The sequence below is a fragment of the Petromyzon marinus genome, chromosome 49, assembly GCF_048934315.1.
Source record: "Petromyzon marinus isolate PM22_M1 ecotype Great Lakes invasive population chromosome 49, UKy_Petmar_22M1.pri1.0, whole genome shotgun sequence".
NCBI classification, from domain to species: Eukaryota; Metazoa; Chordata; class Hyperoartia; order Petromyzontiformes; family Petromyzontidae; genus Petromyzon; species Petromyzon marinus.
Window position 1 is genome coordinate 5,714,733 of NC_133715.1, and position 26,801 is coordinate 5,741,533.

The 26,801-nt window shown below is 51.7% G+C and overlaps 2 protein-coding genes across 4 annotated transcripts; one reads left to right on the forward strand and one right to left on the reverse strand.

The window, feature by feature from the left end:
• Positions 1-821: 821 nt before the first annotated feature.
• LOC116952935 (forkhead box protein O3-like) lies at positions 822-10,443 on the forward strand. Of its 2 annotated transcripts, XM_032972677.2 has the most exons (4): positions 822-1,191; positions 1,950-2,541; positions 3,417-3,581; positions 4,625-10,443. In XM_032972677.2, exons 2-4 carry the CDS (start codon positions 2,047-2,049, stop codon positions 5,795-5,797), a joined length of 1,833 nt encoding a protein of 610 aa, XP_032828568.1. In that variant the 5' UTR covers positions 822-1,191; positions 1,950-2,046; the 3' UTR covers positions 5,798-10,443. The 2 variants fall into 2 exon arrangements, with proteins under 2 accessions (XP_032828568.1, XP_075930743.1); XM_076074628.1 differs by having other exon boundaries at positions 822-2,541.
• ARMC2 (armadillo repeat containing 2) lies at positions 8,530-26,569 on the reverse strand. 2 transcript variants are annotated; one of them, XM_032972673.2, is made up of 16 exons: positions 26,081-26,569; positions 24,812-24,884; positions 23,833-24,007; positions 23,114-23,365; positions 22,078-22,301; positions 20,765-20,867; positions 18,859-19,094; positions 17,940-18,085; positions 17,261-17,360; positions 16,740-16,884; positions 16,281-16,403; positions 14,411-14,533; positions 13,605-13,718; positions 13,285-13,420; positions 12,056-12,231; positions 8,530-11,323 (listed from the first exon to the last, which is right to left on the reverse strand). In XM_032972673.2, the coding sequence occupies exons 1-16, from the start codon at positions 26,353-26,355 to the stop codon at positions 11,157-11,159; spliced, it is 2,568 nt and encodes an 855-aa protein (XP_032828564.1). In that variant the 5' UTR covers positions 26,356-26,569; the 3' UTR covers positions 8,530-11,156. The 2 variants fall into 2 exon arrangements, with proteins under 2 accessions (XP_032828564.1, XP_032828563.1); XM_032972672.2 differs by having other exon boundaries at positions 23,833-24,010; positions 26,081-26,568.
• Positions 26,570-26,801: the final 232 nt, after the last annotated feature.

Genomic DNA, 26,801 nt, shown 5'->3' on the forward strand with positions numbered 1-26,801 from the left:
CAGAGTGTGGGGGGGGCAGAGTGTGGGAGGGAGGGCAGAGTGTGGGAGGGGGGGGGCAGAGTGTGGGGGGGGGGGCAGAGTGTGGGAGGGGGGGCAGAGTGTGGGAGGGGGGGGGCAGAGTGTGGGAGGGGGGGGCAGAGTGTGGGGGGGGCAGAGTGTGGGAGGGGGGGCAGAGTGTGGGGGGGGGCAGAGTGAGTGTGGGAGGGGGGGCAGAGTGTGGGAGGGGGGGGCAGAGTGTGGGAGGGGGGGCAGAGTGTGGGGGGGGGCAGAGTGTGGGAGGGGGGGGCAGAGTGTGGGAGGGGGGGCAGAGTGTGGGAGGGGGGGGGCAGAGTGTGGGAGGGGGGGCAGAGTGTGGGAGGGGGGCAGAGTGTGGGGGGGGGCAGAGTGTGGGAGGGGGGGGCAGAGTGTGGGAGGGGGGGGCAGAGTGTGGGGGGGGCAGTGTGGGAGGGGGGGGGCAGAGTGTGGGGGGGGGCAGAGTGTGGGAGGGGGGGGCAGAGTGTGGGGGGGGGCAGTGTGGGAGGGGGGGGGCAGAGTGTGGGGGGGGGCAGAGTGTGGGGGGGGGCAGAGTGTGGGGGGGCAGAGTGTGGGAGGGGGGCAGTGTGTGGGAGGGGGGGCAGTGTGGGGGGGGGCAGAGTGTGGGGGGGGGCAGAAGGGGGCAGGGTGGAGGGGGGGGTGGAGGGGGGGGTGGAGGTGGGCAGGGTGGAGGGGGTGGGCGGGCATGGTCAAGCGGTGCAGGGTGGAGGGGTGAAGGGGGGGCGGGCAGAGCGTGGGAGGGGGGCGGGCAGAGAGGCGCAGGGTGGTGGGGGCGTGACGTCACAAAGCTCACGCGCCGCGGCTTCCCCCCTCCCCCTCCTCCAAGCAACCCCACCTTTTCCTCACGTAAGATGGCCGCCGCAAAACGCCACGGCCACGCCGACGATGACGCCCAGCGGTCGCGGCGCGGCGGCGCTCCATGGAACCGCGGCGGCGGCGGCGGCGTCGTCACCGCGAGGCTCGAAAACAACGAGGAACGCGCGGCGCCTCCGCCGCCCCCCCCGTCGCCGCGTCCCCGGGAGCCCGTCCCCGACGCCCGGCGCGGGTAGAAGCGCCCTGCCGCGCGGCGCCACGTGGAGACGAGAAAGACGACGACGAGGAGGAGGAGGACGAGGAGAGGGGAGGAGGGAGGCAGTCGTCGCCTTACGCCGCCTCTCGGTAAACAAGTCCCGGGTACAAAATGGCAGCCGCGCGGCCCAGCAGCGCCTCTCGCCCGCGCGGCAGCCCCGACAGTAACAGCGAGCGAGGCAGCCCGCAGCGATAGCCCAACAGCGGTAGCACCTGGACCCTTTAGCGCAGACGCGGAGCAGCAGTAGGCAGCCGTCGTCCCCGGCCCCGAGCTGACATTGACGAGAGCCGCGCTCGTCGCCGACAGCCCTAAGAATCGATAGCACGAGCGACTCTTATCTCGCTGGCCCTGTGGCCGCTCGTCACGGCCCTGACCACCGGCACTGACCCGCAACGGCGAGCCCCCCCCCCCGACATTAACCCCGACTCGAGAACGGAAACTTTGTCTCTGGTGCAAACCAGCACCAACCCCGGGGCGCATCCTTCAAGACGGCCCAGGTTGCAGCCTTGACTGCAGCCCAGACAACCACCAGCACCACCAGCACTTGGATAAATAAAGCCCTCCCGTAGACCAAAACACCTTCCACGTGGGCCGTGATGATACAGCCCTGACCATAGCCAGGACACAAGCCAACAGCACTAGCCTTGAAACAGCACTAGCCTTGAAACAGCACTAACCGTAACAGCAGCACTAGCACCACAACACAATCGAGATACTAGTTCCGATAGAATACGGACACAGCATATCTCTCGCATTCGCCCAACCCTCCTCACCCGAGTACCACCCCTCAATTCCCAACCCTGAACCCCAACCCACGGTGGTGTCACCCCCCTGACCCGAACCCCAGCTTTTAGCCGCTGCCTAAACTAACCTCAAACCAAGACCCGTCTTCGCTGGACATCGACCGCAGCAGCAGCGTGGAGGAGGAGGAGCAGGAGGAAGGGATGGCGGAGGCCGATGGGGAGCAGCTGGAGGGGGTGGAGATCGACCCGGAGTTCGAGCCACAGACGCGGCAGCGTTCGTGCACGTGGCCGCGCCTGCCGGGCAAGGAGGCGTCCCTGCCTCCCGACGGGGCCCCCACGCCGCCGGCCGACGGTTTCGCAGAGCACATGGGGGGTCCCGAGTTGTGTGGGGGTCAGATACCGGGGGGGCTCGAGAGCCCTCCGGGTCCATCACTGGGCAGCCCGGTGCCCTGCTCCTCCACTGGCAGCAGCGGCGGCGGAGGAGGCGGCGGCGGCGGCGTGACGCCCAAGAAGACCTCGTCGTCTTCGTCGCGACGCAACCCGTGGGGGAGCCTGTCGTACGCGGACCTCATCACGCAGGCCATCGAGAGCACGGCCGACAAGCGCATGACGCTGGCGCAGATCTACGAGTGGATGGTGCGGTGTGTGCCCTACTTTAAGGACAAGGGCGACAACAACAGCTCGGCCGGGTGGAAGGTACGTGCCACCCTCACTTGACCCGTGTCCAACCTCCGCGGGCGACACGCGGTCGACACGTGGGTGACACGAGTCGTTGGGATACGCAGAGATCCTGTGTTGTATTATTGCCTCATGGCCATCCCGACTCCCGGGGAACCCGTGTCCCGTGGGCCAGAGACTTAATTGCTCACGGCCGCAGCCACACTTTGAAACGCTCACAAAATTATGTTTTGTCGGTGGAAAGCATGTTAAGCCGCACTAATTGGGTTCTAGCGGGACACTTTTCGGTCTGGCATCAACAGTTTCTAATTTTAGTGCGCCTAGCCACTTATGTCACGGTGTGGCCACCCCACAGATATTTAAAAGTCCTATTTGACCATGGCTAAAGGGAATGTTTCCCACCACTGCCCTCCATTAAACCATGCGTCATCTCGGCCTCAACAATGTCAATTTTTGGGGCCACTTCACAATGTTGCGTTTGGCAGGTGGATTCTCAATCCTACTTAAGTGTTCACTTACAATCTCCTAAATAGCATTTACCTGGACTAAATATATAACAAACACTCCACTCACCTTAAAAAACAGCCTGCGTGTTTACTAGTCATGGAACGAACATCAGAATGCCAAAAATAATCAACCTACATTAACCAAGCCATTAATCCATAATTATATATGGCATGTCATATTTACTTGCAAATCATTACAAAAACACTTATAATTTTAAATAAATAACAGCCCACATGTTCTGAAAAGAGATGAGGGGGAAAGCCCATGGATATTTTGGCTGTTAGTGCAGGGTACTTTATCGGTCAAATTTGAGCGAATTGTTCACGTAAATTTGGAAGATGTTCCAGCTAGTGGATGCGACGACGTCTTGCTACGCACACTTTCAGAACTCGATCCGGCACAACCTGTCGCTGCACAGCCGCTTCATCCGCGTGCAGAACGACGACACGGGCAAGAGTTCCTGGTGGATGCTCAACCCTGAGGGCGGCAAGGGCGGAAAGTCGCCCCGGCGCCGCGCCGCCTCGATGGAAAACACCAACAAGCTGGCCAAGGTGAGACCTCGCACTCTTGCTCATCTTTCACCTGCTCATCATTCTCCTCCTGCTGCTCGTCGTCGTTTGTTGTCCCCCTCCACCGCATCTCCGATGAGCACGGTTGGCTACTTACGGCGCGGAAGAAGTTCAACATCCGTGCGCACACTGGGACCGCGATCAGACACTGGCACCACCTGACACAGTGACAGATTAAAAGTCATTTGACCGAGGGACAATCGTACTTTATTTATTATTCGTTCATGAAGCCTGTCTTCGCAAGGAAAAAGTTTTCAATAAATATAATTAACCTGATATGAATTTTGACAATATTTATCTACGATTAGACACTCATAACTACTCCAAAATGTGTATTTTTCCACAAAACACAAATTGTTGATGACGATGATTCAAATACGTACCCACCGGAAACCGCTCAATTGAATGATTCCGTTTTTTTGTTTATTAGAAAGAACAAAAATTTATTAACTTAATCCTGGTTTCGAATTATTCAGACTTTTAACATAAAATACGTATTATTTTCGTTCAAAACCGCTTAAATCCGAAATGTCAAAAACAATAAAAGAATTCTCACTTAAATTGAATTGAACAAAAAAAACGCAATAAAATATTTTGAACGCTTTCTGAATGACACGCAAACATGTTTATGGGGCACTTAAAATTGAGGTTTGGGAGTCTTTAAATGAAAAATCTGGGATTTTCACATGTTTTCTGTTGTTTGAGTCCTAAAAGCTACCTTTGTACCAAATTTCAGCTGTCTACCTTGTCGGGAAGTACCCTGGAGGTTTTTGAGACAGATTAAGCTCTTAATTTATATACAAGATTGCTGTATATATTTTTTCAGAATAGTTGTAATCTCCTGTTAGGTGGTTCTGCTCTGATTTTGTGCAATTTTTTTTGCTGCATTTTGTTATTTTGGTGATCCAGGTCACTCTTGCAAATGAGGCTATCTTGGTTTATTGAATTCTCATCTGGTTCGACAACTAAGCACAGTGACAATAACACCTGTGTCTTCAAAGTCGCGTATACGCTCCCCTTCGTAGGTCAGGGCCAAGGCGGTGAAGAAGAAGGCCGCCCAGCAGGCTGCCATGACCGAAGGCCGCGCGGACAGCCCCAGCTGCTGGCCCACCTCATCCCCGTCGCACACCAGTGAGGATTTCGAGCCCTGGGCCAGCTACCGGACGCGCACGGGCTCTAATGCGAGCACGGTGAGCGGCCGCGTGTCGCCCGTGCGCCTTGCACTCGAGTTCGAGGAGGTGGCGGACGGGGATGGGGTCGGCGGCGGGGGGGGCGTTCCTTCTGCCGCACCGGGGATGTTCTCCGAGGCGCTCAGCAAACCCTTTCCCACTGACCTGCCCTGCATCACCGACCTGGCCGGCACCATGAACATCAACGACCACCACCTGCGCGCGCCACAACCCGACAAGATGCTGCCGATGGGCGTGGGCGGCGAGCACCCCCGCTCCACCAGCCTCATGGAGGAGCTGCTGGAGGACATCAGCATGGCGGGCGGCGCTAGCGCCGGCCATCACGCCCAGCCTCCCCCGGGACCCGGCTTCACCTTCCCGGGGCCTTCGGACGGCTACGGAAACTCGCTGTTCCGCCCGTCGGTCGCCGGATTGCAGCCGTGGAGACCCTCACCCATGGAGACGATCCAGGAGAACAACCCCACCTTTCCACCGCAAATGGCTCAGTTCGGCTCCTCGCAGACTTTCCGCGACCTGCTCGACTCGGACTCGCTGCCCAACGAGGGCGACTACTCGCTCGGGCAGGCGGCGGGGGGGGCGGCGGTGCAGCAGGGGGTTGGACCCCAGCAGCAGCAGCCCCCCTCCGGGCTCCGTCAACACGCTGCGGCTGCCACCGCCCCTGGCTTTGCGCAGCGCGGTTTTGCCGTGCCCAAATGCATGAAGCAGCCGAAAATGACATCGCCTCCGCAGCCGCACATGATCGCGCTCAAGCAGTCGCCCCCCGATATGGTTCGCGTCTCGAGCCTCAAGGCTTCGCACGACGCAGCAGGACCTGGGGGGCCACAGGGGGACGGGCCTCCAGTCAGTGCCCAGGAAAGGTTCCCGGCCGACCTGGACCTGGACATGTTCGACAGCAACCTGGAGTGCGACATCGAGTCCATCATCCGCAACGACCTGCTGGATGCAGACAGCCTCGACTTCAGCTTCGATTCAGTGCTGGCGAACCAGCCCACCAGCCGTGCCATGTGAGGCCCAACGCTTCTCCACGCCCTGGCCACACCAGAGAGGGAACCGCATGCCTTCACCGCACCGGCCGCAGCGCAGGGGATCCGACGGTGACCCGCCCAGGAGCTACACGCCGGGCCGACCCGTTCACAGCTGTGGGTTTGCATCCGAGTCGCAACCGGCCCCGCAGCCTCCGCTCACAGTGCGGGAGCAAAGGCCTCACCGCAGCCGTGAGGGCAGTGGCTGTGTGGGGCCGTGGCTCAGCAGGCGGCGTGGAGCCCGAAATCCAGAGCCTTTGGGCCATTTCCCAAATGAAGGAATGGGGGCAGAGGCTGGGTTCGCTCGGTTGTCTCCCCCAGGATTCCGGACGGAAGCGGGTGAGAAGGCTGGCAGCGTGCAGCTACAAACATCCAAACTATACAACAGCATTGTCAAGGACGATTCTATTTCATTAACAAAGCAATTCGAGTCTGTGGCCACAGTGTAAATAATAGTTCGAATGACCTTTAGCATTGTCGATGATAGGAGCTGTTGAGCTGTTTGTGATAACAGTGGAGTGCCTTCATTATAGACATTTTTTTACCAGTTTAGATGGAAAAGTTTAATCCAAATCTTTCAGTTGCCAGAGCTGGCCAGCTGCCAGCGTGGAGTGGATGTCATCATGTGTCACTCGCCTGACGCAAGTGCTTTGTTGAGATCACGCAAGTGCCATAGGAGTCGGTGCCGATTCATGCCTTAATCTGTGCCTCTTCAGCCACACACTCTTTAGGCCTTTCAATGAAACCAGTTGCAGCATGGCCGGGAAACCAGGAAGCTGATACAAAAGCCATCACGTGAGACACGTCTCAATTGTACTGTACAGTGTGTGCACAGGTGTGCGGATAAACACCTGAATAGTTTTAAAAATGTATGTATGTTTGCGATAGATGCTGAAAATTATATAGCTATTACTATATTAATAGTAAATATTTTTAACGTGCTGTTTTCGAAGAAGTGGCCCCAAAGCAATATGTCCTTGTTGTGACGCTAGATCAATTGAATTTATTTGGGAGAGGTGTTATTTTGGTGTTGGTGCTAGGAGAGGTTGCGCCCGCCATCGCCTGCCCAAGCTGCAGCTTCGGCATCTCGTGAGCGGCAGGGCTGTTGCGGTGGCGTGCCCAGGATGCAGGGTTACGGATCAGGCACGCGTGCGCTTTTTAATTACTTAACGCCCTTAGAGATAGCCAATCATTTTTACTGGGACTCGCTTTACTATTTAGAGCATTTAACCAATATTAATATCTCTTATTTTGGTCACTAATTCGCCATGATGAACAGAGGCCGCTGTGTAGTGGTGGTGGGTGCCGGTGGCCGGGCGGTGGCTGGGCAAGTGACCGATGGAGCGGCCCTGCCCGTGTCGTCCTGCAGTCTCCCCCGCCCGCGTGGTGCCACAAACCATGTACTGCATTCGTGACCGCTGCAGCAGCAGTATTTTAGTGTACGCAACATATCGCACCTCTGTAGAGTTTGCACACTTTACCTCGGCGTGATTTCTAGAGAAACTGGAGAATAGCGGCGGTGTAAGGGGGGGTGGGCGGTGGCCGAGCGGGCAAAACAACGATCACCACGGCGGCGGTGTCGTAACGTCGCCGAGCCTGGGCTGGCCGGACGGATCCACGGCTCCATGCCGGTCTCAACATTGCCATTCCCCCCGCACCCACGCCACGTTTCCCTGGACGTGGCGACAGTCGAGTTACCGTCCGTGCGGATTACCACCGCAGCTTTTACGAGGGCCGTAACAGATTTCCATCCCCTCCCCGATGACCGCTGATTCTACAAATTGTTACAATTCAGGGCTGTGGTTCAAGAGTTGGTTTGTTCTGGGGATCTTTGGTGTCTCGTTTGTGTTTGATCGTTTCTTTCAATTTTGTGTGTACAGTTTTGTTACGTTCGCTTAAATATGACAATAGTATAACAATTATAATTTTCATAGCAATTATAGATTTTAATCGATGAATTGATGCATCGTTACATGCCTACAATTGCGGGGTGTCTTGGAACAACGTGATAACCCACAACATCTCTTGGTAGAGAAAGTAGTTGTTGAGAGGTGGATGAAGTTGATCAAACAAATTATTAGGTTCTTTGTGCAGCCATCTGTGGATATGATAAAAAAATGAATTTTAATCCAAAAAATGGATTGTAAAGTGTTCCAGTGACACTAGCGCGAGTTCTATTGACTATATATGCGGGTTATTAAGTTCTTCTAGGACACCCCTCAATTTACCATTTGAATGGTACAGTGTGTCCTCGAAATAATATGGGTGGATAGACCGTGTCCTGTCGTGAATATTTTTGGAGGCCCCTAAAAACTGAAAAACGGAACTTGAAAATCGCGCTGCCAAAGTTCAAAAACTGAACGGCGCGCAGAGCAACGCTTCCTTGTGGTCAGTTTCATCTCCACGCAGACGCATCGTGCGCCAGGCAGTCTTGATTTCGTACCATACTGCACAGTAATTGCTGTACTATTCATTCTTTTGGTTTGCTTTTTTTTTAAACCATTTTGCTTGTTTCATTTATGATATAGAAGGCAGTATCGACAACATTAAAACTTGGGCTAAATTTGGTGTTCATTGAAATAACAATTTTTTTTGGAACAGTGATAACCAAAGCAGTCTGGGGCCACCACACATTGTGAAGTTTGTTCAGATAAGCAACTGAACCGACATGGCTCTGAGATTGCCTTCATCCATCAATGGAAGGACAGATGTTTGTTAAAAAAAAAGGAGTCCATAATTTCGTCTTCATGGTAGTAATGGGGGTGTGTCAAGAAAGCAGATATGCTGGGGAACGCCACCCCTGAATAAGCCCAGTTTTTGGAGGACACATTGCAGGAACGACCGACGGGAGGATTCCTTCAGTTGCCTCCACGGAGGCGGTGCAGGCATTGGCTGAGCCGGCCGGAACACTAATGAGACACAAATGGAATCGTTTGAGCCAATAACCGTGCGGCGGGAACAGCGCGGGCGGGAAGCGGAACATACGGTGACGTGCCTGTTGTGGGGGTTCAGGGGGTAGGCGAGCGGTTTAAAGTCTCGCGAGGCTTGTGGTCTTAACTGAGCTAGTTTGTGTCAAAATATCGGGTTTTATTGTGTAATCTCGTACTAAGACAATCTGTGAGTAATGCAACTATTTTGTAATGAGCTGATTTTTTTTAAAGATGTAATTTTGTAAGTAAAGCTTTGCTACAAAGTATGTTCATAGACAATCGTGTAAAGAATTTATACTGTAGTGTGGGGTTTGCTGTGGATCCGGGCGCACTGACCCAGGAGCTCTTGGCCTGGAGCCCAGGAAACCACAGCTGCAGAAACTTAACAGTTAACACTACAGTGGTGACATCTGCATCGCGATGACGATGACATCTCTATGGTGGTAACATCACGAGATGTGACGTCACCACGGTGGTGACATCGCTGCAGTGATGTTTATAGCACCACTGTCGGCATCACACATGGCGACGTCACTTGGAGGTGACACCTGCACAGTGGTGACATCACTCTTGTGATGACATCATGACTAACGTCAGTGGTGACGCCACTAGTGGCACCATCACTGTGGTGACACTATGCACAGTGGTGTCTCCACTGTCACAGGTGGCACCACTGCTGCTGTAGTGTGTGGAGGCAGCACGGTGCATGTCCCCATGCGGGGCCGGATGTCTGCAGGGGTGGGGGGGGTAGAGGCCATTCCTTCCGCCTGGGCAGCGGTGGCCATTGCAGTTTCACTTAAGTTGGGCCTAACAGGGAGGCGGAGGAGGGGAGACCATGCACATTCAAACTCCCTAAACCAGCCCAGCTCTCGCCTACATTATGGGTGTGGGCGGTTGGGTTCCCACCCGCGGTGCATCTGAGAAGTTCTCCAATCTCCCGCCTGGTTGGGAAAGCCAGGCTGGCAGCATAGCGGCTGTTTCTCCTATTTACGTGCGGTTACTTTAGAATGGGGTTGTTATTCGGTCATTGATTTTTTTTTTTCCAATTCATTTACGAAATACATTTTTGCGTCTGAAAATCGTGGACTCGATAATAATCGAATCCAGTCCAACTTTGGTTACAAATCGAGCCAATTGACTAGCAAACTACGTTCAAGCCGTACGGCAACCCATTCTATACACGGAATGTAGAAAACAATCTTACAGCCCTGTCACAGTCCACCGATGGATGAATTACTCGCCACACCTTGTCAGTCATGGGGCTCATTTGACCATACTTCACCATGCTGGCCAGTGCGAGCTGGTAACATTTGACAAACCGATAATTTCTTTTTAAATTGTAATATTTTTTGCATGAGATTATCCATAACGCTAAGAAACCCAAATTAACAGCCCTACTTGAGAATGCGGAGCTAACGTGCAAAGCCTTAGCGTTTCCCCTATATGTTTTACTGTTGTCTGCCGCTATTGCGCGTGTAAGCAGCATGCGAGTGATATTTCTTGATGTTTAGTTGCTGGCGCTTGTCTGTGAAGTTGATGTCGTGCGACTGGGACTGTATGGTCCAGCTGTCGCCACTGTGGTGTGCACTAAGCTTAAAGCGGAGATTTGTTATTATTGTGTTACGCCTTAATTGTGTGCTCAATTCATTACTTTAAATTTGGTTTAAATTTGTATGATATGTAATAAATACTTATACTGCAATCAGGAGCGACTGCCTCGTTGTTTACTTGGCGAATGATGGAGGAGGGATGTGTTTTGCAGCTTAGGTCACAGTGTCTTTGCATGTGCTGCTTCACAAGAAATCGTGCCGTGGCCAGCACCACATCTCCGGTCGTATATTTTAATGACATTGGCAACAAGCTGCTGTTGTAACTCATGGAAGCACGCGCTCGGAGATTGTCGACGAGTCATTTAAACACATCTTGCATAACTCAAATCGTAGTTTGCACACCGTTTGCTTTTGAACTGGATGTGGTGATGTCAGAGGGTGTGTGTGTTGGTACTCTGGTTATAAGTCTCTCCTGTATTCCGGCAGTATAGTGACTGGCTGGTTGGGGGTTGACTCAGCCCATTATCTCTCTGGGGTCAAAAAATTTGAACCACTTTGTTGGACTCGCCCCGGCCATAGGGATGAGGAATTTCCACGACTGGTTCGGCCGTAAACAGGAGATGCCCACCACCTCCACGTTCATTTGAGCAGGAAATCACTGACTTGGTATACACTGCCCTTTTGGCAACCTACTGCTGGTGACGGATGAGTATTGTTAGCGGGCTATTTTGAAGTGGAAGATAACATGTGGCCGTATGAAAAGAAGTGGTGGTTTGCGATCGGGTAAAATGAGGTCGGGAGCTGTAGGTTCGCCACCCCTGGCTTTGTGTGTGCGAGTGTGAAGATTTACACGGTGACGACGATGTCACAGCGGTTCAAGCAGCAGCGGCGCCGCCTGGCTCTGCACTCTCTTCTGCAGCCTCCGCGCCACCGGCACAAACTCTGCTTCCCACAGCTGCCGGTGGTATCCTTGCACCGTCTCCCCGGGTTCCCCACCGCCCAGTGGCGCACTCACCAGCGCCGTCCGCTCGTCTGCGGAGACCACAGTCGCGTCACCACGACACCCCCGATGAGCACAGTTGCCAAACCTACCCACTTAGGCGGCAGGCTGCCGAATTTAAACCCTTTTGCTGATCCAGATGTCACCGTGGCCAAAGCCACCACATCTTGTTGCCAAATGCTTGCTACCCTCTGCCAGATGCTGAACAGTTGCTGAACAGTAGACACGTGACTCGATGGTTGCCGTATAACTAATTTCAACCATTTCCAAAGTTAAACATACAGCTTTATACAATTATTTAAAAAAATGTTTTGGATCAATTTTAGGTTCAAAAGCTGGCATGTGGTGAAAGTGTTTAAAAGTCACCAGACCAACGCTTAACTTGTTTTTTGAGGAAGTAATTTGCAAAGAGCTTGGTGTTGAGTCCAGTGTCAGAATACCAGGCTCTTCACCGCAAGGGGTGCCCCAGTATATCCTCTTCATGAAACTCCCCTTAGTTCCATGAAGACCAAATGAGGCCAATATTTTGGTACGTTGACAAGTGGCCAGTGTTGTCTGAACCAGATATCACTGGACTGGTTCAGGCCTGGGTTCCCCCTTCCACCAACCCACACTGGCCAGTGTGGTGAAGTTCGGTCAAACAACCGACATAACGACACTGCGTGGGGAGGTCTTCATCCGACAGTGGATTGACAAAGGGGTGCGAGTTATCGTGACTTTAATGCTATATTTTGTAATGTCACATGGGGAGTGGTGGCGCTTACCCAGGAGGAGGTGCAGCGTGGCAAGCAGGCGCGTGGTGTCGCTGGGATCCAGGCCCCCGCCTTTTCCGCTGGTGCCGGTGGCAGCAGGCCCTTGGCTAAAGTTCCACAGCACTTTGCACAGCAGGCCGCCTAGCTGCCAGTCCCCACGGCAATAGCGCTGCAGGCAGCTGAGCAGCCTGGGAGGAATCACATCACGGGACCCCATGAGTGCTTACCCACTCTCTTCTGCAATGCATGAAAAGGCTGTTGCTGCCACTTCAGTCAATATAGGACAGCAGTTCTCAACTTGTGGGTCACATCCCCCTCCCAGGAAGGCATGAAGGCAGGTCTGCAGTATGGATACTATGCAGGACAAATCTCTAATAAAGGGCTCGGGTAGCCTGTGGGCTAATCGTTTTTTTATGTTCGGATAGACGATCTTAGGGGATGTTTAAGCTTGAATGAAAATAATAGTAAATGGGCTTGAACAGGAAATTGCTAAAAGGGTTGATATCCAGTGGACAAGACTCACAATGTATCGTGAACACGCCAGAGAAAATGTCCACTGCAGTTTATTATTATTAAACGAGTTTGAGTGAAGGTTCGAGCAACTCGTGCAGCCAATAGAGATGCGAGTAGAGCTGATGGGGCAGACGTGGGTGGATATGGTTTTGATTAGCAGGGGGGAAACAATACCACATAGGTAGAGGACACCTACTATAGGTGTATGATGATTAATCGATTATAGCAGCAAGGTCGCTACAGCGGCTCAAAGGTCAGAGCGTTGAGCTGGCATGCCGGGTATCCATAACCCTGAATCTCGACAAGTCCTCGCATGGCCAATTGGGAGATGGTCAATTATATTCTTGGTTCTTTCGGTGAAGTCACGTAGAAGGGAAACAATAAAATAATAATAAAAAAATATAAAAAAACTAAAATTCTCACGATGTTTCGACTGCAACACAAGCAATCATCATCAGGTGTAAAAACCACAACAAGAAAATTTGAAAAAAGGTGGCGGTTATTTTTAACGTTAGCACCACGGAGAGAGATTTGACAGTTTTTTAATTTTATTTTTATTATTTTATTGTTTCCCTTCCACGTGACTTTACCAAAAGAACCAAGAATATGAATCCCTGCAGTCACGAAAGCTTTAAATCAAAAGATGGTCAATTGTCAAAGCATTGCAGGCTGAGTTGTTGCTTCCACAGTGACCCCGCACGACCACCACCACCACCGATAGCGCTCACCTCTCCATGGCTCCCAGCTGCAGCAGCCGCCCTGCCCCCCCATCGTCGGTGCTGCTCATATTGAGCAGTACCCCCCCTGCCGAGTAGCACACGTCCTGGGAGCCCTCGGACAACAGCTCCAACAGCAGCCCCGGCACTGGGGATGGATACATCGGTGGCGACTCGCAGGCAAAAAGCAGCGCGGATACCAGCAGACCAGACAGAACACAGAGAGGCAGCTCACAAGACAACACGGACGGGCAGCATTTACGATCAGCACTTCACTGCGGGTGGCGATGTGGCAGAGTGGACGCTGCTGCATCTGTGGCTGCTGCGCTCACCGTGGTGCTGGTGGAGTAATTCCCGCACGGCCGCGCTCTGGGACAGGTTCCCCAGGGCCCTCAATGCCTCCAGGACCCCCTCCTCCCCAGGGCCCAGCAGGGGCATGAGCAGCACTGGAGGTGTCATAAGCAAAACAGATAGGGGTCATCACTGTAGGGTTTGATTGTGAACAGTATTAAGTGGCAGTGGTACGATGCATAGAGTTATCGACGGATATCGATTATTAATGCCCTTTATCTATTGCGCAACCAAATCGCCTTCGAGACCGGGAAAATTAATCACGGAAATAACTTTGTCCACATCTGTACGATGAGTTGCACAGCGAAGACGTGTCTAGCTTGGCTAGGGTATCTGACCACACTCCTCCACAGTAGAGCCCCACCGCCTTTCTGGTTTACTCTGCCTCCCACCCTCATGATTGTAACAACCAATCATATGTTTGCAAATAAGCACGTTACGAACTACGTCACTACAAAGTTGAGTCTGTCTCTAATTTTATTAATCTGTTGCGCAACTACTCGGACACTGGCAACAACAAAGAAATATACCCCTTGTTCAATACAGCATTTGGTGTGGTATTTATTCGCACGTAAAGACCCAAAGACTGAAATAGAGATCCATAGACGCACACAGAGACCCACAGACTGGCATGGAGACGTACGACAGACTGCCTCCCTCTGCACAATAAACATGACCACTGCTTCTTTAACCGCTTCTTGAGATCCGGTCGCACCTGGCTACTCGGCCGCGGCACCGACGCAGCGAGGCCGCGTGGCGTTCATGCCGCGGTGTGCGCGGGGCTCACACTCTGCGATGCGCAGCTGCTGGCCCTGCAGCGTGGCACCGGGGCCCATGTGGTAGGAGAGGTTGTTAACGGTCGCCACAGCGTTCAAGACGATCTCCTCGCGCTCCCGCACGCCCGGGCTCTCTGTGGGGAGACCGCCCAACACGAGATGGACAGAGAGACAGTAATCTTTATTTACAACCCCTGAGAACCAATCATTGAGATTACAAATCTTTTCTTCAAAGCTAACCTTTAGGAAGCCACTGGAGCAATGCACTTTCAAATCTAGATTGGAAACTCATTTTATTTCCGACTGCTTTTTGTGTTTAGTTTGCTGTCAGTCTCCCGCACCGCCGATTAGCACGGTTGGCTACGTATGGTGCGAAAGAAGTTCTACATACATAACCTAAGTTAAGGAAAATAAATACAATAGCCAGTACAATTGCTGACTATAAACAAATAAATAGTCAAGTAAAAGTAATTTCTTTCTCAAAATGAACATGGAGGCAGTGGCCATCTGTTTGCAGCCCAGAACCAGTGGTATAAATTCTACATTCCTATGGCAGAGGTGAGAGTCCATAGGAAATTCACTTTTTACTTCCCCACAAAGTGATCATCATTTTATTGGCTCCAGAGGGTTGATGGGTTGAGCCAACCCCCAACCAGGATTATAACTCACTACCATTGAGCCACCTGGTGAGTTTTATATAAAATGGCCAATATTTAAAGTGTACGTGACATAAGTTAATCTGGGTGGAGCGGCAGGCGCTACAGTGGTTCGCACACTACGAAGCCCGCTACCTGAGTTAAATTCTCGGCCATGGCTAACATCAGGGGATTCCCCCTTCACCAACATACACTAACCAGCGTAATAAAGTATTGATGGTCTCCAAACGTCGGGGTCAGCTGTAGGGCTTGCATGACCACTCTTCGCTATGCCGGTCAGTGCAGGTTGGAAAAGCCGGTGTGGCCAGGACTGGTTCACCGTTGATGTTAGCTGTGACCGGGAATCGAACCCAGGTCGCTGGGTTTACAGCAGAGTGCGCTTACCAATGCCCCACTTCTCCCTGATAAACATTTGACAGTGCAAAATATTAACAAATCAATAATATAAACAACATAAAGACCAGTTGAGGGAGAAGGCAATGATCACAGGCATTTGCATTCAGATTAGCCAAGCAATCCAGTTTATTGTACAAAACCGATTAAGGGGGGGATAATAATTAAATAACTAAGACATCAAACATCGTGGATGAAGGAATGTTCTCCCAACAGGAATTTTCTGGCGTCTCTTCGTTGCAATAGCTTAAATCTGGTGTCAACCAGATAAACCTGATGGTAATCAGAAACGTTTAGATATGAGTCTGCCCTTCAGCGCCTGCTATTCTTTATGTTAATTATATTTGAGAGATAATGTTTACAAGAGGTGGCTCAGAGGTCAGAGTGCCAAGCAGCCACCGCTGAGATCCTGCATTGAAATACAGGCAGGCACCTGTGATTAAACCAGGTCCTCAAGTGCGGTGAGCTTATTGCCGTAGCCCATTCACCAATGACTACACAACAGAAACCCATCACGTAAAAGAAATGTCTGTACTTAGGCTAAATTAGAGCTCTGAGAATGAGACGAATCGGTCTATCTGTCATACTGTTATAAGAGGTCATTTGAATGGGTCCAAAAGCAGTTCTATAATATCCGCTTCTGCGACCCGTTCCCCAGCACAAAGGGTTGCTCGGCTCTGCGAGAGATCAGAATGATTTTTTTTCACCTCACGACGTGACGCCGATAGCATAATTGGAACAAAAATGGCAAAAAGAAAAGCACTGAAAAAGTAAGAATCTGGTCATAAGGGCATGAATAATAATAATAGTTATAACGAAAGGGGCACCCCACCAAGGGTGCAGATGAGTAGCTGGATGCAGCGGGGGTGGCTGGCTAGAGCTGCACCCAAGCCAGGGTGCAGGGACAGGTTTGCCAGCACACGCAGTAGCTTCACAAGTACGTCTTCAGCCAGGTCTGCTCGCTCACAAACACACCATGAGCACATACCAACACCCCACATTCAAACAGCATGCACACGCACCACGCGCATGCACAGAGCAATATACCACAAAGAAAACGTTTCCCCGTATAGCCTTAACAGACGGTTGAGGCAAATGCTTAGTGTGCACATATTTACCACGCACACATACACACACACACCACATAGACACAAATCACGCACACACACCTCCGCACATCAACATTCGTGGGATTTTCGCATAAAACGTATTGCGCTCATTGACAATGTAAAACTGTAAACATTTGCCTGTAACCCACGGCTACAGGTGAAGCTGTGAGAGGCGACCGCACCCGTGTCGGGCTGGCGCTGCAGCTGGAGCGCGTAGACATGCAACAGCACGTCCAGGCAGGAGGCGTGGCGCCACAGACGCTCGCGAACGGCCTCGCTGCGCGCCGCCAGGTTCCCCAGCGTGTAACACACGCGCACCACCAGGTCCTGTTACCCGGTGTCACAGGGCACGTGGTTTAGGCACGCATCGACCATGTCACGCGGCGCACGGCACGACACAGTGACGCCCCACGTCAGCGGTTACAGCGCTATGCATCTGCGTGCGTAATGTTAATACAACAGCTGGATCGTGAAAATAAAAGTACATCACATGCACAGGAATGCACTATGTAGTATATAATTAATTTTAAATTCACTGTTATGGAGTATATAATAAACATTAAATACACTGTGTTGTGCCGTATGTAACTTATTTTAAATGCACTGGAATACATTGTGTGGTATATAATGTGCGTATTGAATAAAGCAGAATACCGTGGCGTGCTATGGATGTTTGGTGCGTACCGGACGTGCTGCCGCCCACCTGTTTGCGTGGAAACTTGTGCAGCAAAGCGATGAGGATGTTGGGAGACGAGTCGACCGCAGCCAGTTCACGGCAGCCCTCGCTGCGATCCGTCACTTTGCTGCAGACAAAGCACGCAGAGCGTTAAGGATGCACGGTCTTACAGCAGGGGTGAGGCACCTACGGCTTGTGACTTCATTTCATGTGGCCCGCCACTTCATTCCAAAGCTAAATGAAACCCACGACTTCGAAACTGTTCACAAATAATGTTTATCCAGCAATTCCAAGCATCTTGGCCACAATATTTGGGTATTACGGTGGAATATTTTCAACCTGGCAACAGCATTGTTTCTCCTTGAATGTGCTCAGTCAATGGCCTTTCTTGTAACATAATTTAGAACCTGGGATTCAAATAACACGGGTTCAAAATACAATCTCACACAGCTGTATCTGGTCCTGTGGGGTCAGCAGTCGAGCGAGCGACTCACACTGGGAAGGTTGTGAGTTCAAATCCCGGTTGGGGGTTGATGCAGCCCATCCTTCTGGGGTGGATAGAATGAGGGGAAGTCAGCAGTGGTTCTATGACTCGCCCCCACCATAGGAATGTGTAATTTCCACTACTCGCTCAGGAGTGCAATCGGGAGATGGCCACCACCTCAGTGCTCTTTGGCAATGCTAAGCGGGAGAGAGAGGCTCTTGCCTAAATGTACGTAGGACGTTGGTGCAAACGCAGGCGTCGCACTCGTAGCGTTCCAGCGTCGTGCACAGTGTGGGGAGCGCCCGAGCCGCACGGAAGAAGCCACAGGCTCCCGGGGCGTCCGCTAGGCCCCGCACAGCCGCTGTCACCTGGGCCGTGGCAACAACACGAACTGCGCGATCAGCACAACCCAGAGAACCATGTGATTTTTCTTATCATGAGAAAAATGCAAAATAGATTTTTTTTTTTAGTTAAGCCACATTTATGTCTGACCAGATTTATGTCGTAAGACCCTCCACCACCAAGTTTAAAAGCAATTCTTCCAAGCATATTTTGAAATTAGATACGGGTTTTCACTTTAAATCAAGCATCTTTGGACCAGATCCAATCATTCAATATAAATTCAAGTAAGTCAGAAAAATGTTGCTCATTAAGAAAAGTTAATGGGCTTAAGGGATAATAGCCAGTGGTCAAGATTAACGATGGAGTGGCAGCAAAAGGGGGTGGACACGCCCTTGTCTGTCACTTTGTGTGTCCAGGAATCTTTATCTTTGTTGGGAGCAGCAAAATTTAATAGACCCATGAAGGTGTGTGTGCGTATGTGGGGAGTAGTGTTGCAGTGATTCACGCACTGCGCTACGAACCCGGTAACCTAAGGTTTGAATCCTAGTCGTGGCTAACATCAGTGAAAAGTGATATCTGAACAAGTTCCGTGTCTCCCGTGGGTAGACTCAGCCTTAAATGAGTGCTTGTTGCAGTGTATATAAACATCAGCAATGGGAACACAAAGGTTTCTTGGCTGTGGTCGTGTTGGTCACACCACTCCCTCGTGCGCTGTACCGGCCTTCATTGGTGCTCGCGAACAGCAATTGCCCCAATAGTCTGTGGAGGCTACACGGGGGGGTCTTTGTTTCTGAGAGACCTGCACGAGCAGGTGCGCCATCGCCTTGTCCGCCAGTGCAGTGTTGGCGCGAGCGAGGAGGCCCAGCAGTGTGTCCAGGGCCCCGCGTGCCAGCAGCTCGGCGCCCAGTGCACCGCCACCATCACCGCCATCACTGCCACCGCTGTTGGCGAGGAACTTCACAGCTCCCGCGCAGTACGTGAGAGCCTCCACGTTCGCCGCCAGATCTGGGTCGCCCAGCACCCCTAACAGCAACTCTGCGCCACAACAACAGCAACAACCGGTGACATCACCATGGCGCTTGTGCCAGACTAGGTGAAATTGGAGGCCTTGTGAAGTGTCATAGACTCGTTGGCCAGGCCCAGGTGTTATGGGTTGCACCACCTGTGCTCACCACTGTGCCACCTTGCTGTGCTTTATTCGCCTGCCGTTGTGCTCGTATATTTCTAGAGGATGGCTATCTGCAATTGCCCACGAGTGTGTGCCACACACACATAAAGACATTTTCCGAAGCACCTAAGAGGGTAGAAAACCCATGCCTTGTGGACCATATCCGGCCCACGACTTCAATTGGGACAGCCTGCAGCCACACCAGGCCTACCACTTTGAAACGTCCTGCGAGCAATATTTATCAATCTGGCTGTTGCCTGATGAAGCTAGTTGTAATTACTTGCAAAACATCGTACTTAGATTGTAAATGTTGTGGATTTGCTCTTCAACACACCGGTGTACTGTACTATTAACGAATTAGCATGTTCTGTTTTTGTGACAAATCTTACTAATTGTCTGTGTTGGGTGGTGGCGGGTTTAACGACATTTACGCTGACGCAATCTAACGCAAAAAAACTATATTATGGATTTATCCATCACTGAGTACTAGAGGGAAATCTCTTCGACCCGTCAAAAATGTGTTTCTCATGTTCGCGTGCTCAGTCACCTGTAAAGGTCAGCCCAAATAAGTTTTTGTGTAATTATTGGATAACGTCAAGGTATAGGTTAATGTGCGGTTTCACAAATGTAGATGAAAGTCCTATTTGGCCCTCAGCAAGGATTTTTTTAATTTGCACACGCCTGAACTACGATCTGAAATGACGAACGCATGCAATGCCCTTCACCGGGAAAACTCAAACGTAAATGGGTGGAGGGCAAAGCCTAATGAGGCTGCAGGTCAACTGGTGCAATGCAGTTTCGTTGAGGATTGTAGCTCAGAAATATAATCACTTGGTCTGTTGGCAGGCCTGGTTCTGCCTCGTTTCTTCCCTATAGCCATTCACCCAACTTGGGAAAGTGCTGTTAACAAGCAACTATTAACGATCACCTATGAACGCCGGCATGGCACACGTAGGGGTGCTGCAACCAGCAATATGCGCTGCTGATTTAATTTCCTTAGTGCTGATGTTTTCATACTGGACGAGGTACCAAGTTGTCTTGGTGGAGCCAAGGACAGGTGAAGATATTGTTACTGATCTTATCCATGCCCAGGAACGAAATCAGGTCTTCGGGTGCATAGTGCAGAGAGAGCTAACCACTGCACACAGGCAGCCACACCCGCACTGGCAAGCACGCACAAGTGCACGCTTGAGATGAGAGTCCAGCAATAGTGCAGAACTTGTTTCACTTCTCTTTGGGAGAAATTTTACTTTGCATGGCAAAACTAGTTTTGAGGAAACCCTCGCACACCCTACCCCCTCTCCCACCTCTCCCACAGACAGACAGAAAGACAGGTTTCACTACCGCTCGCTGTACAAATGGCATTATCTCCAGCGACTTGTCCTGCCGAACCCCACTTACTTTTCTTTATTTACATTTTTTTAAAACCTCGTTCGTGCTATCAGCATCGTGTTTTGGGATGAAGAATCCATTCGGATCTCTCGCGGAGCAGTGCAACCCTTCGTGTAAGAGAGCCGCCCTCCTAGCCGACACATACCCACGATTCCCACTTGCAGGAAGAGCAGGTCGTTGTTTTCTGTGCGGCTGATCTTGAACACAAGTTTGCACACGTTGAGGAGGTTCTTGTCTTTGACCTGAATCTGTGGTCAGCAGAAGCGACAAAAAAGCTCAGCTACACTCATCCTCAGCGGCCTATTCCATACAAATTGTGAAGCGGTGGCTTAGATAGCATTGCATCTTATAAGTGTGCACACAGACAATCAGTCATACCACCCGATCTCGTCAGATCTCGGAAGACAAGAACCTGCTTCGTACATGGACGGGAGACTGCCTGGTTTGTGAAGTGTCCAGAAGATGGAATTGCACCATTGAATTCCTGAAATCATCTGTGTGGAGCTTTGAGTGCTATCCCCTCATATGTGTGAGTGCCCACATGTTGAACACTGCAGAAAGTGTCTTCATACTCAATGAGACTTTATTGCGTAAAGGGATTACTGTAAAAGTAAAGCCCTTTATCAATCTCCTGCTGGATTGGGGCCTCCCTATGCCATGCAGGTTGTCAAAGTTATTTGACCATACTTCACCACACTGGTGAGTGGCAGTTGGTGAGGGTGGGGTACATAGACGTGGCAGCATAGCGCACAGGAGAACAATGGATGTTGCTTCACTGCACACCGCTGTTTACCAAGGTAACAACCTGCCGTGCTTGACGGCCGCCCATTCAAGCACTATCCAGTCTTAGCCCTGTTCAGCATCTGATGATATCGGTTGCATTCCAGGGGAATTGGTCAACTATGGAAAAGAAGGAATCGAATATAATGTGGGAGGCCTTTGCCCAGCGGTAATATGTTCCAGGCAACAATATTATTATCTCCATGAATATAAAAGGCAAAGTTGTGAATGTGTGTCTGTTGAAAATGTGTATCGTACTTCCCGACATGCAACAAACTTGAAATTTGCCATGTGGGTACTTTCCAGACTGTACACCATGCAAAAATTAGAAAAAAAATTGGGGGGGAGCTCAATAATGCACATATTTTTTGCACGGCAAGTGACGTCAAATCTGTCATGTGACCCGCGCATGTGGAAGCGTAACGCATTGTAGTGTAGTGGTTAGCACGCCGCGCTACGAACCCAGCGACCCGAGTTCGACAGTGGGACCTCCCGGCTTGTGGCACTGAGGGCCTGGTCGACTCAGCCTCAAATGAGTACCTGGTGCAGTGTCTAAGCATCGCCAGCCACCCTCTTGTGTGCCGTGCCAGCCTTCATAGGTGCTCGCTAACAGCACTTGCCCCAATAGTCTGTTAAGGCTATATGGGGGGATATTTATCTTTGTCTGGTCGACTCTACCGAGAGAATGAGCTTGATGACATGGAGCAGCAGGCGGTCCGAGTTGACGTCCACCAGGCGGTACAGGACGCGGAGGAGGGCGGCCCTGCCGTGGCCGCCCCTTTGGGCCAACATGCCCCCCCGGGCAAGCACGGCCCCCAGATCCTCGCACACGCCACATAGCCGCCCCACGACCTCCGCCCTCTCTTCCTGCCCCTCCTCCTCGACCTGCGGCCGGTCGCCCTCTGCGCAGGAAAAAGCACGCCTCGCTCATTGGGTATTCACTAAGAAGCAGGATAAATGAGGTATGTCAACTTGAGTAGCTTATCCAAACCTGGATTGTTTCTCCAATGGCCACAACTGGTGTTGTGCACTGTGATTTATACTGTTTTACTTTTATTGTAGCCTCCTGATAATAACACCTGTAATTTAGATGTCGATGACTTCAACTTAAAATATATCAAGTGCATACATTTTTATTTACTCAACAAAAAGGACACAACTTTGTATGATGTTCTTTTTCTAATCATGATTTCTGAGCACAGGCTCAAAGGCCCAAGTTGGCAAGTAGCCAGCAACAAACAGCATCAGCGAAGGTGTAGGATAGAGTTTTTTGGAAGGATATAAAATTATTGTTCAACCATGGGGCTTATTCGAAAGAAAATGTGCATTGTAAACACCTGAACAAGTGTGTGCGCCCAAATCCCACTTGTGGAACCTTTTACTCTGTCCCCCTGATGGCTGCTAGCCCCTCCTAGGTCGTCCCCTCCTATACGTTTATCAAGGTGGAGGCGGCTGTGTCTGCAATAGAGCGACCACTGCTGGAGGTACAACCTGAGTTAAATTTCCAGCCATGGCCAACATTCGTGGCGATTATCTGAACCAGTTCTGAGCATCCCCAAGGGGACACAAGGCGTGGCACTGAGCACGCCGCCCTCTTGTGCGTCGTCTCAGCCTGCAAAGATGCTTTTTAACAGAACTTGCCCTGACAGTGTGCATGACTGAGACATATTTTTTCTTTGTGTTTGCTGTCTGACATGACGGATGAGGCGTGTACCCGTGGAGTAGGCCTCGAGCTGGGTCAGCAGTGGAGCGACGTGCGAACTCCAAAAGGCAGCCTCCGTAGGGAAGTCGGGAGAGCTGGGGGAGTCGGGCGCGCTGGGAGTGTTGGGAGAGCTGGGGGGGTCAGGAGAGCTCGGAGGGCGGCCCCCTCTATCGGGGGGCCTCTCCCCCCAGGCCTCGACCACAGCCACAGGCGCAAGGTGGGCTCTGTCCCGTGAACCCAGATCGCTGCGCATCCTCTTCAGTCCTGACATGCCACCGTAACACACACAGCATCAAGCTGGATATATGTACACAGACCATGCAGGCCTGCAGGATATCCTGCCTCCTAAAAACGAGGAGCCAGTTTCGTATCTGTCGAGAGTGCAAGTGGAGCAATGGCACTTGACGGGTCCCACAGGCTGAAGGAGCCCAGATACTGTGCTATGAAACTTAAGTAAATTGTCTAGTTGCGTGAGGTTAGCTCCCTTATGTTCTGCAACAAAGCCTTAACTTGTCTGTAAAGTGACCTGAATAGGGTTCTGGTCAGTCGGGCCCCACACAAGAGAGAATGTCTGGAACTAACACTTGAGTGAGTGGACTTGAGTGAGAGAAGAGTGTACACTTACGTCCTGGGCCTGGGGCAAGAACACTTCAATTGTACCAGGCCCCCTGTCAACCACAACAGAGCGACTGGTGTGAGCTGTGCCAACCTCACCATACTGTGACCCTCACCACCATCGTGTGGCGGGGTTGGCTTGTCCGGCAGCACGTGCCCTGCACTGGCGGCGCGGAAGAGCCTGGCACGGGAGCGGCTGACCCGTGCCACCTCGCGGGGGTCACCCAGCGACTTGGGGAGGGGGTCCTGGTCAGGGTCCCTGTCCAGGGAATCTGAGGATACTCGGGGCTTCTGCTTGGCTCAGTCAAAGTCCATGGCACACAAACACACGCACAGAGCACGGAGCGCTGTGCCTTTGAATATGCAGTAAAGGGTTGGAGTCCTCTAACATAAACATGACCACCGTGCACCTGCGTTGACACACTAGTTGCCGATCAAATTTGAGTGCAAGATTCCTGTGACACTCTTTAAGATTCTTCGTGGGTTAGCTCTTGAGTTCCTTACCCCACGCGTCACTCTTACACCACACACCACTCCTCCCCCACTCATCACTCCTACCCCACATATCGCTCAACACTGCACTGCACGTGGCCTTTGCTCTGCAAATAGAGATCTGTTGATGCTGTGAGTAAACCTGCAAGCGATGGGGGGTGGGGGGGGTCGCTCCTTCTCGTTTGCTGCTCCCCTGACCTGGAACTTGTGAAATTTTCAACTTTGTGCAGTTGACAGTGCCACTGCTTAGGCTTAGACTGGAGATTTAGTTGGTCTCTAATGCCTACATCTAAATCATTTTAAATACTGTACATCTATATATTTGTATTATTTGGCAATATGCATTTGTTAATGTGTTCGGCTTCATCTTTTTTTAATTGTAAAACGTCTGGAGGTCGGCTGTATATAGATGCTACAGACATTGCAAATGTATATATATATTTAAATATGCATCAGCCCACATGACTGATCTAGATTGAAAACAAATGTCTTTGGAACTGCTTTTTGTGTTTAGTTTGTTGTCCTTCCCCCACACCTGCGAAAGAAGTTCAACATACATAGATACTATAGCGTATCTGTGTGTGTGGGTGGGTGGCGGCTCACATGCTGCAGTGGAGCGAGACGAGTGCGCGATGTGGGCCTCTGCTCCATCACCTCAAAGTGGTGTGAATGCAGGCTGCATACGGTACACGCAGATGTACGTACATGCAGACACAGCGTGGGCACACTGACATAGCATGGACACACAGCATGAAGGCAGGGACACACGCATAGCATGCACAGATGGGCAAAGCATGAGCACAGAGACACACGCAACGTTGGCACATGACAAAGGTGGCACACATGTTAAAATCTGTGCAAAGTTTACTTTGAATTGGACCGCCTTTTGTGGACAACCAATGTCAACCGTATGGCAGAAAATGCCACTATAGCACTGCCCTGCAGAAGGGGGCCCTTGTCAGCCCAGCAAATGCAATCAAACGAAATTTTGTAATCCTAGCAGGTGGAATTCATTCAACTTAAGACGCAATACCAAATGTGAATTTTTTTGTGAGGGCATCGGCTTGACACTGGGGTGAGACATTCAACTCGCGACGCTTGATAATCCAATTTTATTTCAGACGGCCAAAACCTGGCTTCAAAGTTCAAACCCACGATTCGAACCTAGGATCTGAGCATGGAGCCAGTTCACGTTCTCCGACTTGACCATTGTGAGCCCTCTGAGAGGAAGTGACCCAGACCCAGGGCTCAAACTCTGCACGGCGGCGGTGTCGTCTCAGCGTCTCCCACACGACGAAGCTAACAACCGAGTCGCCCGGCACGCCGATGCCATCATTCAGCCGTGAGTTGTCACGGTCGTCTGACTCCTCGCCGTCACGAAAAATAGATGCGAGTGCTCGACGCGGTTATGAAGGGGTTTATGAGGCGTTAAGATCTCTACTGCTCGTCAGACGGTAGTTCATAGTTCATAGTTTCATTTATTAGGTATATCCCTGTGAGCCATTCGGCTCTTGAAGCGGGTGCAACCGCAACAAACAAAAACATGAACAAGAAAACATCTTAAAGTGACTGTGTGTGACTGTGCAAACAGAAAAATCCAGGAAAAAAACATCAAAATATTCCTGAAATAGCACCGTACACCAACGCTGTGTGCATCTTATCCACGGTACGGGGATAACATGTTGTAATGGAGTGCGGTGATGATGATGTGTTGTGACGATGAGGGTGTTGTGACGATGAGGGTGTTGTGACGATTAGGGTGTTGTGACGACGAGGGTGTTGTGACGACGAGGGTGTTGTGACGATGAGGGTGTTGTGACGACGAGGGTGTTGTGACGATGAGGGTGTTGTGACGACCTCCACCCCGGTCACCTCACGGCTGAGCTCGGACGCGAGTCCAGACTCCTGCCGTCGACGCCGCCGCGGGGGCCGAAGAGGCGGCGCTCGGCCTCCCGTGGCGTGCGCGGCCTCCGCGTCTCCAGGGCGCGGACCAGGGCCCGGGCCTCGCTCACAATTTGCGCGCTCGTCCGCCGACTCGGGGAGGCCGCCGTGGCACCCGGGGGGGCCGCCGTGGGGACGGAGGCCGCCGTGAGACCCGGGGAGGCCGCTTCTCCGGCCGCACGGCCGCGAGGAACGCTGGGCGCCATGGGGCAGCGAGCGGGGCGCTCCACGCTCGGGCTCAGATTTGGATAACTTTGACCGTTGCGGTACGCGCGTGTGGTTTATCCGCGCTGTTGTTTGTGTTATAATCTGTGAGGGTGGCGAGTGATTTATATGTACACGCACGCACACACATACACACGAAACTTGGTTCATGTGTTTGGGTCAACGCGGCGTCGCCGTTGCCATGGTCACCGCGCGAGAGTTCTTGGGTCTCACGGCAGCATCGCGAATCGATTCTTCGCAAAACGGCCATGTTTAATTTAAGCTAAGCGATTCGCGCGAGACAATCCAATGCGGAACGCAATCGCGACGCCGTACGAGTACTAATACGAGACGCGGTTTGGGATGCGTTCGTGGAAACGGAGGCCCTCGCGTAAGATGTACATTCGCGGCGCGATGCGAATCCGACGACTGCAAGTGTGACAACAAC

Excerpts from the sequence above, each read along its gene's own strand:
- LOC116952935 (XM_076074628.1), top strand. The coding sequence starts at position 2,047 with ATGGCGGAGGCCGATGGGGAGCAGCTGGAGGGGGTGGAGATCGACCCG. Across the intron at positions 2,542-3,416 it reads ACAGCTCGGCCGGGTGGAAG|AACTCGATCCGGCACAACCT; the intron begins GTACGTGCCACC and ends GCACACTTTCAG. Across the intron at positions 3,582-4,624 it reads ACACCAACAAGCTGGCCAAG|GTCAGGGCCAAGGCGGTGAA; the intron begins GTGAGACCTCGC and ends TCCCCTTCGTAG.
- ARMC2 (XM_032972672.2), bottom strand. The coding sequence starts at position 26,355 with ATGGCGCCCAGCGTTCCTCGCGGCCGTGCGGCCGGAGAAGCGGCCTCC. Across the intron at positions 19,095-20,764 it reads CCTGCAAGTGGGAATCGTGG|AGTTGCTGTTAGGGGTGCTG; the intron begins GTATGTGTCGGC and ends GTTGTGGCGCAG. Across the intron at positions 18,086-18,858 it reads TGGCGCACCTGCTCGTGCAG|GTGACAGCGGCTGTGCGGGG; the intron begins GTCTCTCAGAAA and ends GCCACGGCCCAG.